This window comes from Lepisosteus platostomus, chromosome 14 (genome assembly GCF_059453375.1).
Source record: "Lepisosteus platostomus isolate fLepPlt1 chromosome 14, fLepPlt1.hap1, whole genome shotgun sequence".
Taxonomy (NCBI): Eukaryota; Metazoa; Chordata; class Actinopteri; order Semionotiformes; family Lepisosteidae; genus Lepisosteus; species Lepisosteus platostomus.
Window position 1 is genome coordinate 31620295 of NC_142624.1, and position 14054 is coordinate 31634348.

General features: G+C 37.1%; 1 protein-coding gene across 7 annotated transcripts in view; it reads left to right on the forward strand.

The window, feature by feature from the left end:
* The window catches only part of slc39a10 (solute carrier family 39 member 10), a 56114-nt gene that overhangs the window by 15389 nt on the left and 26671 nt on the right, over window positions 1-14054 (forward strand). For 4 of the 7 annotated variants that reach the window (XM_088605670.1, XM_088605671.1, XM_088605672.1 and 1 more), the window contains one exon: window positions 12564-13712. In XM_088605670.1, the coding sequence (XP_088461796.1) occupies window positions 12564-13712 (1149 nt within the window). Of the gene's footprint in view, window positions 1-9323; window positions 10784-10804; window positions 11043-11082; window positions 11501-12563; window positions 13713-14054 lie in introns of those variants that run through there. The other 3 variants (XM_088605674.1, XM_088605675.1, XM_088605676.1) reach the window with 3 other exon arrangements.

Here is a 14054-nt window from a genome sequence, read left to right on the forward strand (position 1 = left end):
AGTAACAGAGGTATATTTTTACAAGACTTTGCTAATGAACACATTAAAAGGAGTATGGAATAGAGTGGATACTATTTTGAATATAGAACAGATACAGGGCAATATAAAAGCAGCCAGGATGATTGGGTTATGATCATCTTTTTTACTTTTTTTCACATTTATATACCCTTATGATAATACATGGGTACTCTTCCTGTCTTGAGTAACTGCTGTTATTAGAAGTCTAGACAGTGTTTATGGAATTAGTCTCAAGACATTGTATTGGTCATCTGGTAAATTCTGTATATGGCAACTTAAATTTTGTGCTTCATTTAATCAAATAATAATAAAATCAACAGTGCAGAGAATGATGATATGAAGAATTTGTGCAATTCCTTTTCATCTTAGGTAGTGACCTGCACAGAGCCGGGTTTACAGTATGTTCAAGATATTCAGTTTGCAGTGTACTGTATGTAACTTGTTCCACTGAATATGAAGATGTTCACTGTGTCAAAGCTAAAGGTCTTGTAAACGCTAAATATTCAAAGTTTAATGTGAAGACAACAAATGTAAATGTTTAAATGGTAAAAAAGAAGATAAATCTGTACATCCTTCACTTTAATTCTAGCAGGAGGACTTGTAGCGAAAGAAGTGGCTAGGGCTCGGGAACTGTAACTGGAAGGTTGTGGTTTCAAATCCTAAAGCTGTTGTATTCTTGAACAAGGTACTTGACTTTAATTGTACAGCTGGGCATTTTAGTTGAACAAATGGGTAGAAATGTTAGTTGCTTTAAATAACCGTGTCAGGAAAATAAATTAATGAGAGTTTGAAATGGAAGTGAAAGCTTCTGTTTCACAGGAAGCTCACTTACTGTAGTTTCATTATGGCCATTAAAACTATTATTTTATATGCTTTTGTGAACATTATGTAAGGTGTAGTTAGGTAAACATGTCTGCAAATTCAGTTCGTGGCTAATAGCTCCACTTACTCCATAGAGACAAGCATGTTGTCTTGCAGCCAGAAAAAACACTTCAGTGTGTTAGGGTTGCATTAGTTTAATGTTTAAGATGAGTATTTTCCAGCTGAAAATGTGAGAGCTATAATACTGGAAAGTTATTTTAAAGAAGAAAAGAGATTGCAGAATTGATTTTTAGGTTACATGTAGTATTCCTAAACATTGTCAACAGTGCTGGTATATGCAGGATTTCACTCTGATGGGATGAGTGAAATAGAGACGTAAAGGAATGAACAATCATACAGTACATAAAACAGGTACTAAAGCAGAATCATATGAACTTTCATGGGTGCACTTTTAAAAAACAGGATGTGTGTTGGATTTTGATGAACCAATCCGTCTCTTACACAGAGTAGTAATTAGTAGTTAGTAATGAACCATATCTGGCAGAGATTTTGAAAATGCCCGTTAAAATTGAGTAGTCAACAGGTACCCCTTTTTGACTACGTAAAAGTCACTATGTAAACCTAAAAAGTTATGAGGAACATAAAAGAGGAATAATTGTAAAAGTCACACAAGGCAATGACTTGATCGTAACAATAAAAAAGATCCGAACAGGAGATTCAGGGTCTGTTGGTTGGAATTTAATGGTGTAATGTTCCGTGAAGGGGATGCGATGGAGAATGTGCCTGATTTCAACTGAGCTCTGAGGATTGTGTCTAATAACACTCTTGTTAGAGGATTATGAGTCGAGTTAATAAGTGGTCCACATAGAGCTTTCCTTTTTCTTCTTCTGTGCACACACCCCCTGTTGTCTAGTTTTCTCTGTGAGGGTGGTGGGATTTCTAAAACCAGCATTAGCATAAAGAGAAAGTGGATGCATCTGACATATTTCAAAATATCCCCCAATGAAAATGGCAGGAGGAATAGTGTCTAGGACTCTTCTGTTGTCGTACCCCTGAGTAAAGACATTTACTTGGATTGCTTCAGTAAAGTACCCAGCCTTAGAAATGAGTACAAAAATAAGTTTGGATAAAAGGCTTGCCTAAATAATTTATTGGTATTAACCCTGAGAGTTATATGACTCTGTTTGACTAATGTCAGAGACCTTAGGGATTAATGTCTTATATCTCTTATTCTTTTTAGTTCATTCTTGTTTTTTCCCGTAGCTTAGTTCAACACATTCATTCTGGTGGGAACATAAATGTTTTTTTGCAACATGTTTAAGTGGTAAGTTTAATTCATAGTTATTGTTTTGGTTTTCATGTACAGTACAATTCATCTTATCATTTGGTTTGCTTCTTAATTCAAGCAAGTTCTTCTTAAAGTAAGCAGTTGCTACTTCTTCTGTATTAAGAGTTGTTGAATCTCTTGCATGCTTGATATGTCTGTATACATTGCCTGAATCTTAGGCACAGTTCATTACTTTATAGCCTTTAAGTATCTGGACACAGTTGATCTTACAGATTCGATTTTGGAGCCAGACTGAAAAACCAAAGCATTTCCCTGGGTGCTCCCTATTCACAGGATTTAATTTTGAGAATTTGTCTTAGCATTGTAAAAGGTGAAGATAGCTTGTTCTTATCTATGTTTATCCTCACATTTCCTGTGCTTTATACATGGTCAGAAGAATTTTTAACAGGACAGCTTTTTAAATTGAAGCAGCATGTTAGAAAAACCATTTAGTCTTTTAAAAGTGTTTTGGCATTTTGACATCCGCTCTCATTACAGAAATAGTAACCAGCGTCCACACTCTTTCATATTTCACTGGATTCCTGCTTCTGAAAATATTTGTGAGATTTTTTTTTTCCATTTTAAACCAATGCCTCAGTGAGGTAAAATCTTCTCATCTTTCTTTCCAACAGCCTAATTGTGAGAAACAGGCTGCCAGAATGTGTTTTGAGAAAATGCAAACTGCTTAAATAAAATGAACTAAGGTATGAGCTACCTTGACAGTGCAGACTTTCTGTAACTAAATGCCATTGGCAGTTTATTGGCTTTATTAGGGAATACATTTTGAAATTCTTGCCTTGTTAAGTTAGGGGTTTGAGAGCTGTCAGTGACCCAGGGCCAGCTGCTTTCTTAATTGGGCCATTAGGAATCAGCAATGTGGTGGCTGGAGATGCCAGTGCAATTGAAGTACACTCACATGGTGCTCCCATGCTGTGTGGGGAGCACTGGTTTGGTGAAGCTAATTCTTTAAAGCACATGCTTTAGCAGAGCTACATTATCTGAAGGCAATGAAAAGGCATTTAAGTTCTGTCCCATGAAGTATAGAAGGTTGGTGCTTGTATGTGCTTTGGAAGGGTCTTTTAATAAGCGTTATGTGCATCATATCTGGCTAGCACATATTTGGTTTAGCCCATTTCTTTCATTGTAGCGACCCACCCATCCCTGTAACACCACGTGACTACAACTGGTAAGGACCTATTTGAAGACCTTTGAAATGAATCCCTTTGAATCCAAACGAGTCTGTTTGCTCTCATCAGCATCTGCGGGTTTTTTTTTCCCCACTGTTACTCACTAAATTCATAATTATAAGTGTTGAGTACTCATGCAGGGTGGTGTACTCAAACTGTGATGGAAGGTTTTGGGGAGGATAAAGTAGGCTTTGTTGATGCCTCTTAATTAAATGGTGCACCTTGCGTAGAAGGCAAGTTGTCAATCAAAACATTATTAGCAGTCATACTTGTCAGGACAGTAATCCTACTGTACTGAAATAAACTGCTTTGACAGAGAGTTTTGTTTGAAAACGCAGCCAGAAAGCCATTGTTGTTGTTGGCGGTTCTGATCTTTTAAAGCAGATTAACTCCCCCACTTCATTCTGCCTCTTGTCTTTTCTTTAATTGTTAAATGGAATGAATTTATCTGTGGCCTTCGTGATGGCGTCTGTTTGACAGACGCTTAATATAGACAATGACTAATGCAGCTTAGATGTATTTTGTGTTAGGGCTGTCAGAGTAATTAAAATGATTTTTACATAAAAGTAGTAATGGCATGGACAAAAATAATAATTTTTCCTAAGTACCATATCCTTCCTGCTTTTTAATGGTGTTGAATGTTTTAATACTTTTGAGTAGTGCTGAATGAACAGCTCTTGTACAATGGGAGTTGAAGGACACAGCCTGCACAGCACTTTGTAAAAAAACAATCTAATTCATAGATACCAGATATTGTTTTGTGCCATAGGTTTATGCAGAGGAAAACATGTCTTGTCTGATTTGGAAACCCGGATGCGACAGCTAAGGGAGGTTAGTAAATGGTGCTTTAGTACTAAGAACTCTAAAATCTGAATTTCTTTTCACTCATCTCCATTTTGCTTATTATCATAGTATATTGATAGGTAGAGACTTTGTGCTGATGATGTAGTAAGTAAATCTTGTCCACGCACTTTCAAGCGACAAGTCTTTATATTGTTTTCAGCACAATAAATGGAACAAGAACTGTGACCTCACAGGAAAATCTGTTCATTTGGTTCATGTTCCATGACCATTCATTACTAGCTCAGAAGAATAGTAATTGTAGTTTTGGTATTTCACCAGTGACGCATGCACTGGTCACAAACTGAAACATATTATAGGTTAGATTTTACCTTCACTTCATGATGAATTTACTATATGCTATGTAATTATTCCAGTACAGTGGTTTGTTAGAGCTTGATTTCAACCTAAAGTTTTTTTATGCTTTAATGACACATTAAATCGCACTGTAGATTTTTGTTTTTAAATCAGGGAGGATATTCTGTTCAATTAGAATAATATGCTGGTGCTTACCTTTTTAAACTGCTGTCTTTGCAAGTGATCACTGAAAAGGAAAAGTCAGAGCAATGTCTGTCTCCAAGCTTAATTTACTTTCTTGTTTATTACAGTTTCTTAAAATACGATACATGTTTCCCTTGATGCCTGCTAAAATTTTAAATGAAAGAAAGGGGGCCATGAGCTTATTTTTTGAGACAAGCTGATATGACTTTTTTGCAGTTCGTTTAGGTATCGTGTATGGATTTATTCACTTGGTCCATTAAATGTCTCTGCATTTTTTAATTTCCTGCCGGAGTAGTAAGCAGTCAGCTGGTTGACTTCAGCCTCTGCTCTGTCCCCTTGGCTTTCACCCATCATTTCCACACCATCTGTTCCTCTCTTCTGTTCACTCACAGGGCAGAAGAACTGTACATACAGACAGAACTGGCAGGCAGTCAGCGCTGCCTAATCCTCCCACACACTATCAAGACAAAAAATCCTGTTCAAGGATCAATTCTGAGTTGCTAAAGCCTTCCTGGTAGAATGTTACTTTTTTGTTTGAGAGCCTATTATTTTTCTATTTATATTTAAAAACTTGGAGCGAGAAGCATTTTGCAGCTAGTAACTTACCAGAGGGCTAGCCAATCACCTTTTGATCTTGGCGTCAAATCGATTTTGTAAATTTTCATGTTTTTGGGTGCCATTCATTCACTTTTCATTTTCTCTTTCTTGACCTTTTAAAAAAAAACACTTACAGGCACAATTCAACTTAGGAGCATCTGTCTAAATCATGTTCCTAGACCATTGTCCTATCTTCCCTCTGTTGTGATTACTTTCTGATAAATTTTTATTAGATGATATTTGCTGGTTGATCAACTCATAAGAGTATAAAATAAAATTAAATAGATCTGAATGCATCTTCTAAGTTTTTTCTCTTTATTCTCTTTGATTACAAACTACTGTATTTAATTATAGCTAATAAACGTAGTGATCATTAAAGCTTTATGTGAGTTGGACCAGATCTAGAGCTACTCAAATAACAAGCGGCTATTCACCATTCACCCTTGTATTTTTTTAAATAATTTGAAACGCGTGACTAATTGCCTGGCATGGTTTTAGACAGAAATAATACATCCCATGTGATAGTCATAAGAAAAAGCTGAGGGGTCTGTTCTTTACTAGTGCCTTGTGTTTAAAGGGCATACAGAGAGAGATGGTATATTTTTTAAGCTAATGCAAAATATAAACCAGAATGACCTGTAAGCTTTCCTTTTTTTTGCCAGCTTTATTTCGGAAGCGGCCTGACAATTGTGAATGTTCTTGGTGATGGCACCATGGCAGGGCTCACATGACATAACTTAGCTGTCTCACAACTCTTGGGTCTTGGGTATGGTTCTACACAGCGACATATTCTGTGCTTCTGTACTTTGTGCTCATTTGGTTCTATTTCTCCTTTGAGAAACTGGTTGTTATGGAAGCTAGCCTCCCAAATATGTAGCTCCCTTGAAAAACAAAAGGAAAGGTTTAGAGGAGCCAGTGGGATCTAACCTGAATGTTAAACAGGACGCACAAGTGAACTTCACACAGACAAGCACCCCAAGCTGAAACTGAAACCATGACTCTTGAACTGGGAGGCTGTCGTGCTAACCATTGTGCCATTGTATCACCTGCTGAAGACAGGTGATTGGAGTGATTCCAGCAATTATTCATTTAATTTGATAAGATTAATGATCTAAAATGTTAAGAAAAGTTTTGTAATTCCCTTAGGATTTTTGTATTTTCATTTTTGATACATGGAATGTTATTAGGTGTCAATTTAAGTCCCAAGAGTAGATAAAGTTAACCTGATGAAACAGATGACACAAAATGCAATCAACATTTATTGATTATTGCAACATTAAATATTCATGTGTCACAAAGTACGTGGACCTTTAGATTCTTTAAGTGGTGGAACCTCCTTGAGCAGCAATGACTGCAATTAAAACTTTCCTGTAACTATTGATCAGTCTCTCACATTGGTTTTGAGGAATCTGGGTCTCTTCCTCCTTATAGAACCCCTTCAGCTCTGTGCCGTTTGAGGGCTGTCTTATATGGTAGCTTGCTTCAGGTCCTGACACAACATTTCAGTAGGGGGGGAATGAGGCTCTTCTATTCAAAAGCAGTGCTTGGTTTCCGCCACACATAACTCTCTTAGTGGTCAAAGAGTTCTACCTTTGACTCGTCTATCCAGAGAACATCGTTCCAGAAGCCTTGTGGATCATCTGTGGACTCTTTGGCGAGCTTCAGATGAGCAGTGTGCTTTTTGGAGAACAGTATTTTTTTTTTGCAATCAGCCATTCTTGTTCACTCATTTTCATATGGTTGAGTCATGAACAGTCACATTAGCCAAGGCACAGTGGGCTGCAGTTTCTTGAATGTTAAGTTGGGGTCTTTTGTAATTTCCTTGTTGATTTTCTGGTTTGTTCTTGAAGAGATTGTGGTAGGATGACTGCTCCTTGGTAGAGGGACTCTGGTCTTGAACTTTCTCCATTTGTAAACTCTGATAGTGGATTACTAGAGACTCACATCTTTGGAAATAGTTTTTTAACCCTTTCTGGATGGATGAGAATCAATAACTTGTTTTCTGAGATTACCTAACAGTGTGGCGTGCCATGTTTTCACACACCTGCATGGTTAAGACCAAACTCACCACATTTCTGATCTTTTTATAGAATGAGGCCTTCCAGACTGAGCTCCCAAGATCTGCCTTAGTATTTGAACACCTGATTCTAATTATTCCCTTAATGAAGCTAATGAAACTAGGGTTACACTTACTTTTTCACATCCCGTGTAAATTGATTGCTCAGACTTTGTTTGTTTATTAATATTTCAGGTGACATGGAGTTTGTTATTATAACGCCTATTACATATTTACATAAAGAAGGGATTCATGAAGGCTGCCATGCTAAAACTATGAAATGTCCATATTTATCTTTGGGGTTTACAAACTTTATTTCAACACTGCATAGGTTATTCAAATTCTGCATGAGATACAGTTGGCTGCCTCTGCATGTAATTTGGAGTCAGGTGCTTTCTATAGTATGAGATGAAGATTCTACAGTAATTAACTTAAAGATTATGGTTCTTTGTTCAGGAGACTTAAGTATGTACTTTATATCACAATTTCTACCCATCATTAGAAATTTCAGTACAGTATATAATGATTCCTGATTGCTTTTTTTTTTTCTTGAGCTTAAGTGTAGTCTAAAATAACACTTTTCTTTTGCTTGTTAAAAAAATCAAATAAACATAAAAGAGATGATGAGGTGAAAACAGCTGAAAACAGGAAAGGCGTTTGTGAGATGGGCGGCTGAGCCCCTATGTCTAGACAGATTTATATAATTTACCATTAGTTTGCCACAGTTTGGTTAGTGCCAACTGGGTGGTATAGGCATTAACTAGTCACAGTTTGCAGGGCCTTTGGTACAACAGTGACCCCTGGTACCTGCCCACTGACATCCAGGACGATTGCACTGTCAGTGCTGTCATTGCACTATTTTGAACACAGCAAGATCTGTGCTTTTCTAGCTCACTGGGTAAGGTCAGGACAGCAGTCTTCTGCAGGGCATTGTGACTTATCACATGATATTTTGGTTATACAAACTCAGCAGTTTAAAAGGTTACCCCCTCTTTCTCCAGAACATGTTTAGTTCTTTGCAGGTGGCATTGAACAACTGCTGGAATGTTTCAAAACAATAAAAGGAAACGGAAGATATGAGAAATTCTTTCAGTATTTTGTTTTTTTTTTCCCTACTGGAATCTGTATGGATAAATCTTTAATATGCTCATATTTCCCTTTGATTCAGAGCAATTGTATGAGCTTCTGGGTGTCTCTTTAATTGCCTGGCAGACCTGTAAGATATATAGGCCTTGATGAGGGAATACAATCTTGTTTACTGTTATTTAAACATTTTTTAAATCTCCCACCTCTTTGGCTTTGATACAAATAGCCTAGCTAAACATCTACTTTCAGTATAATCAGAGCACACAGCCTCTTGATTTGGCTTCTAGACTTGTGAGGAGCTTGCAATAATTAGATGGAGTTAGAATTTTCTCAAACAAATACAGGCCAAATTACACCTAATAAAGCTTAGCTGCTTCTTAATACAATTAAAGGATAAGCAGTAAACTGCTGGTCAATAAAACCATTATTACCTTAAACAAATTCATTTTAATTGGTTCCAGATTATTTATATGCACACATTGTTACTGTAAATTTAATATTTTTTTAATGAAAAGGAGGAATTCATTTCAAGTCAGTTTTTAAAATGCAATTTGTAGAAGTCAAAATGTCTTTTTATGATTCCGAGTTGATGAAAGGTAATTTTTGAAGTTTTAATTTTGATCAATGCATATGATCCTGGGGCACTTTAAACAGTTTAGTGTGACAGGAACAAATTATGCATGCATAAAAAATCACTCTGAAGACAAGTAGTAATTATACAACTCTTTCTCTTAAGAAACATTGCAGTTGTCAAAGTCACTGACATTCACAACCCTCAGTTCTCATAGTATCACATATTGTGAACTTTGTCTTCCTGATCTGTTGTGCCCTGACTAAACTGGTGCTATAGTACAGTTTTATTTGTTTAGTATGTATTATTGTTTGTTGTTGAAGTGGAACTGTGGGTAATAAATTAGTTAACTGTTTGTTTACATTGCAGTGTGCTGTAGTTCTGACAGTGGTAAGTGATCCCATTCCTTAGGATTTCAATTAACCAGTTTTCAAACTAGCATTAAACAAAGCAAAAACAAATGTTACCTGTCTGTTGATTCATGTTTTAATTGTGCCTTGCTATTGTTTACAAAATATAAATTACAGCTTTTTTAAAGACAAGTGGCGTGAGATCTGAGTTTGAGGGTGTAGAACAAGCTTTGGAAAATGTATACCCACACAATAAAATAGATTTTAGGATTGTATCAGTATGTCAGTACATCATTGTATCAATATAGTACATGAGAAAAGACAGCCTTAAATATGACACAACATGATTTCAACTGTAGTGTTTCAGATTAAAAATAGTTAAAAAGTAAAAAACACTGCATTCTCTAGAAGCTGGTTAATAATTTATGTCTCCTCCTCTGAAAACCACAAAATTGCAGACAACTGTCCCGTAGACAGAAATAAACAGGTGTAGAACACTTATTATATTTCATACATGTGCATTACTTGTACCCAGTTAAGCATGTTTACAGTAGGATGAATCACGTATTGCTTAAAGCTCCTAATTTTATCTTTAGCTGTGTAACAGGTCACTTTTTAACAACTGTGACAGGTTCACAACCCCAGCTGTACAATCTAGTATTGACCATAATACATTGATGTACATATTACTGCATGTATTACAGTATATGTGGTGAACATACTGGTGCATTTTGGCCACCTTCACATCATCCAGGAGAGGGCTACACATTGGTGGTGGTGGAGGGGAGTCCCCATTTCCTGTAAAGTGCTTTAAGTGGAGTGTCCAGAAAAGAGCTATATGCGTGTAAGCAATTATTTATTATTTATTTATGTAATACTATAAGAAGTAGTGCTGCCTGTTCGATGAAATGCTGTTGATTTGCATTCCTTCCACTGAATACATGCTGTACATCAAATATTAAATGGCAGGTGAAAATGGTCAGTTTTAAAGATGTGCTATTTTTTTTTACTTTTCTTATACAAAAGTTCACAGATGTAAATGTCGTTCTACTTCTATCTTAAAGCCTTTCTTTGTTTCACTAATTGTCACATGATAATTATATAAAATAAAAATGAGTGCTTGGCTTTTAAGGCTGGAGGTTTTTTGTTTTTTTTAGTTGAACAACTGTCTCTTTTAGAAGGAAAAGACTAAAGCTTAAACAAAGAGCATATTGAGGGAAAAAAGAGGGAAAAATAGGTCCCTGTCTTACTCTTTTATATCTCTGATAGGGGTCATAGTTCAGAATCGGTCAGAGTTTATAAACACTGTGCTATAAGGAGTAGGAAATTGGGGCTGTAATGTGTGTTAATGTTTGAAACTGTGGAGGGCAAACTACAGTGTCAGATTCAAGTAATTTAATTTTATGGAGCAAAGGAAAGATAATTGTCGTAAGTACTTTGCATGATTTACTGAAGCAGGAAAAAACGGGGACAAAATAGTTTTTTTATGTTAAAATATGCAGGAATTCTGTGGGTTTAAAATACTTATGTTAAAATTATGTGTTCCTTAAAATGTGAAGTTCCAGTCTTGGAGAAAAAAAATAAGTTTGAGAGGTACTGTATGTGTATGCTTTACTTGTTTATCAGCCTAGAGTGAAGTCCCAGTGAATCACTGTGAAGTTCTAAGTGGTCAGTCAGAGCTTCAAAGGTGGGTTACCGGCTCAACTTTATTTGTCCGTGTAGATCTAAAATGCCAATTTTGCCGAAAACATGTTTCTATTCATGCTTGAAATCCCATTTAGAAATAATGTGGTGACTTTATTTGAAAGAAATATTTGTGCAGTGACAAAAAGTGACTATATGTCTTCTCATACAAATACAACATACGAATGTACAGTTTTATGTCTGAAAACAGTGGTTCTTTGTCTTCCTCTTTGCTTTTATTTTTTTGGGATATGTACAATTGGAATTCATGAGAGAAGTTCTTACAAAGGCTTGCTGACACTGTTTCTGTATTGTCTGACTTTGAAAATGACTACACGGGATTTGAGCCTCACACTGATCCTCTAATCAACACAGAAGATTTTTAACATCCCATGGACCATTATTTTTTTCTTATTTGCTGGTCTGTGCACAAAAGAGATAAGAGAAGACAAATCATTCCCTGTGAGTTTTATTTTTCCATCAATGCCCACTGTGACATAAATAACAAGTTTTTTTTCCTCGGATATATTAAATAGTTTGCCTGTACCTAGGAGATACAATATTCAGGATTTAGTTAAACTGTCTTTGATCTTGGGTTTTATTATTAATTAATAGACCAAAGTAGGCAGATTGTTAAATTCACTGTGACAATTTAGCTAAAACTAAACTGCTAAAAACTAAACAAGCTAGATAGGCCAAATGGTTTTCTCTTGTTTGCAAACTTTCTTATGTCCTAGTTTAAAACACATTTACAACTTGAAAATGTTGTTTCTTTTTTGCTTTTTTCATTACAAAAATTATCATAGTCGGATTATGGCTTTATTTTAGTCTTATTACATTTCTAGATTAATATTGTATAAACGGTGTTGGTCTGGTCCTGATTAAGAGATTATTGATCCAATGTGAAGAAACATATTTATAATTTTGCATTTTATATGAATCAATGTTTTTATAGTAGCATGATGTGTTGTGCTAATCTAAAATCATGTGCTTTTCATTTTTATATTACATGTAAACGTTGCTCTCCATGTTTACATTCGAAAGAAGTTGACAATTGTGTTTTATTAGTGAGGTTTTAACAATCAAGCAGGGATTTTACATCTTACTAACCTATAGCTTTGGGACTGTATCCATAGCACATACGTACTGTAGGTTGTTTGGCAGATTCACCGCTTGAATACTTTCCTGACATTTGCTAATTTATTCTAGTGAGTTATCTAGTGTAATAATGTTCAATTTCACTTTTTAGGCCACCATCTGTGAATTTTTATGAGTCTGTTGAATCCTCCCCTCAGGCGTTTAAGAAATAAGAACATCTTTGGCTTGGATTTATATTGGTATGTTTGTTTAATAACAGAAAAGGGTCTTATTCTGTGCAGCGGCGCGCTTCATATGTTCAGTCTAAATGTAATTACGTGCGCAGCAATAGAAAAGTTGCAGCAATAGAAAACATAGCAAGTACAATACGAGTGGTGTATATATACAGTATATATTGTACATATAATTGAACTCTTGTTGTTTGCAGGTGCCTAGACAAGAGGAAGAGATGAAGGTACACATGCACACTAAATTCTGTTTCTTGTGTGTGGTCACATTCCTGTTCCATCAGTGCAACCACTGCCATGGTGATGGGCACCACCACCACCACCATGCAGAGGAGAACCACGTGCACGACCACAATGACTTCCAGATCTCCCAGGCACCCTACATGCAGGGCAGGGGTGCTGGCAACCCTCCCTCTGAACATAGCCCTGATGAAGGGCATGAGGCTGAGACCGAGCAGAGATTCTACATACAGCAGCTCTTCCGGCGCTATGGCAAACAGGACCGGCTAGACTTTGGGAGCTTTCAGAGCCTCCTGTTCAGCCTGGGGCTGGGAGAGATACGGGTTGTAGAGTTGGACCATGAAGACTTGGGACACGATCATGTGGCTCATCTGGATGCGCTGGAGGTTCAGCAAGGCCTGCATTCCCACTCTCACTCACACTCTCACACTCACCCACACACAAATACCCATCCACACCCTCATCCTCACATACATGCAGAAGACGAAAAGAACACCACCACTGTGAGGGATCTGCACAATACCCAGTGCAACCAGTCCAACCAAAGTGCATCAGAAGCATCCTTAAGCTCAACTCTCAAGCCTCCTATGGACAGGCATTCCCTTGAGGGCCAAGATTACAGCCATAATGAATCTGAGCCTCATCGACATCTTGGGCATTCCCATCACCATCACAGTCATCAGCTTCACCGTCACCATCAGCACCATAGCAGTTCTTCTCATCCTATAGAGCCACACAACACCACTGCAGACCAGCAGCAGCAAACGCAGTCTATAGACTCCAAGGCCAAGAAGCCCCGGAAAAACAAAAAAGGTGTAAGGAATAAAGACACTGCCGTCACCTCCCTCCCTCCTTCTCCTCCTCCCCATTCTGAGGTTGGGGAGCATGGCAATGAGAGTCGAGAGCCTTTTTCTCACACTGAGGAGCAGCGGGACCACTTCCACACTCACAGAGACAGCAATGAGTCTGGACACAACCTTGAACAAAGTCACAGCTCTGGGGACGAGCACACATCTGTGAGAAAGAGAGAAGCACCCGATGGTCATAGAGACAAGAAGCATTCAGTTTCGGACAGCCGTCAAGGGGACAGTGAACAACAGTTTGAGGAGGTGGGTGAGGAGGTGGGTGGAAGACTGAAGGAGTGAGGAGTGACGTTTAAGCCATTCCAGTTGCTTTCTTTTCTGGTCTGATTAAACAATGAGCAAATCAGAAGCAATTTGTGTGTTTTAAAAGACTTGCACACTACTCCTTGTTATAGTATTTAGCATTATTATATGCAGCCATGCCTTAGAGGTGAAACCGTTATCATAAAATACCACTCTGTGTATCACTTCCATGTATGGCATCTGGTCACATTCAAGGTAGAACTGCAAATGCTTAACTAGTTTCTTTAATTGCTGTCAAAACATATACATTACTTGTATATATTAATGAAGTCAAAGTTGTGAACA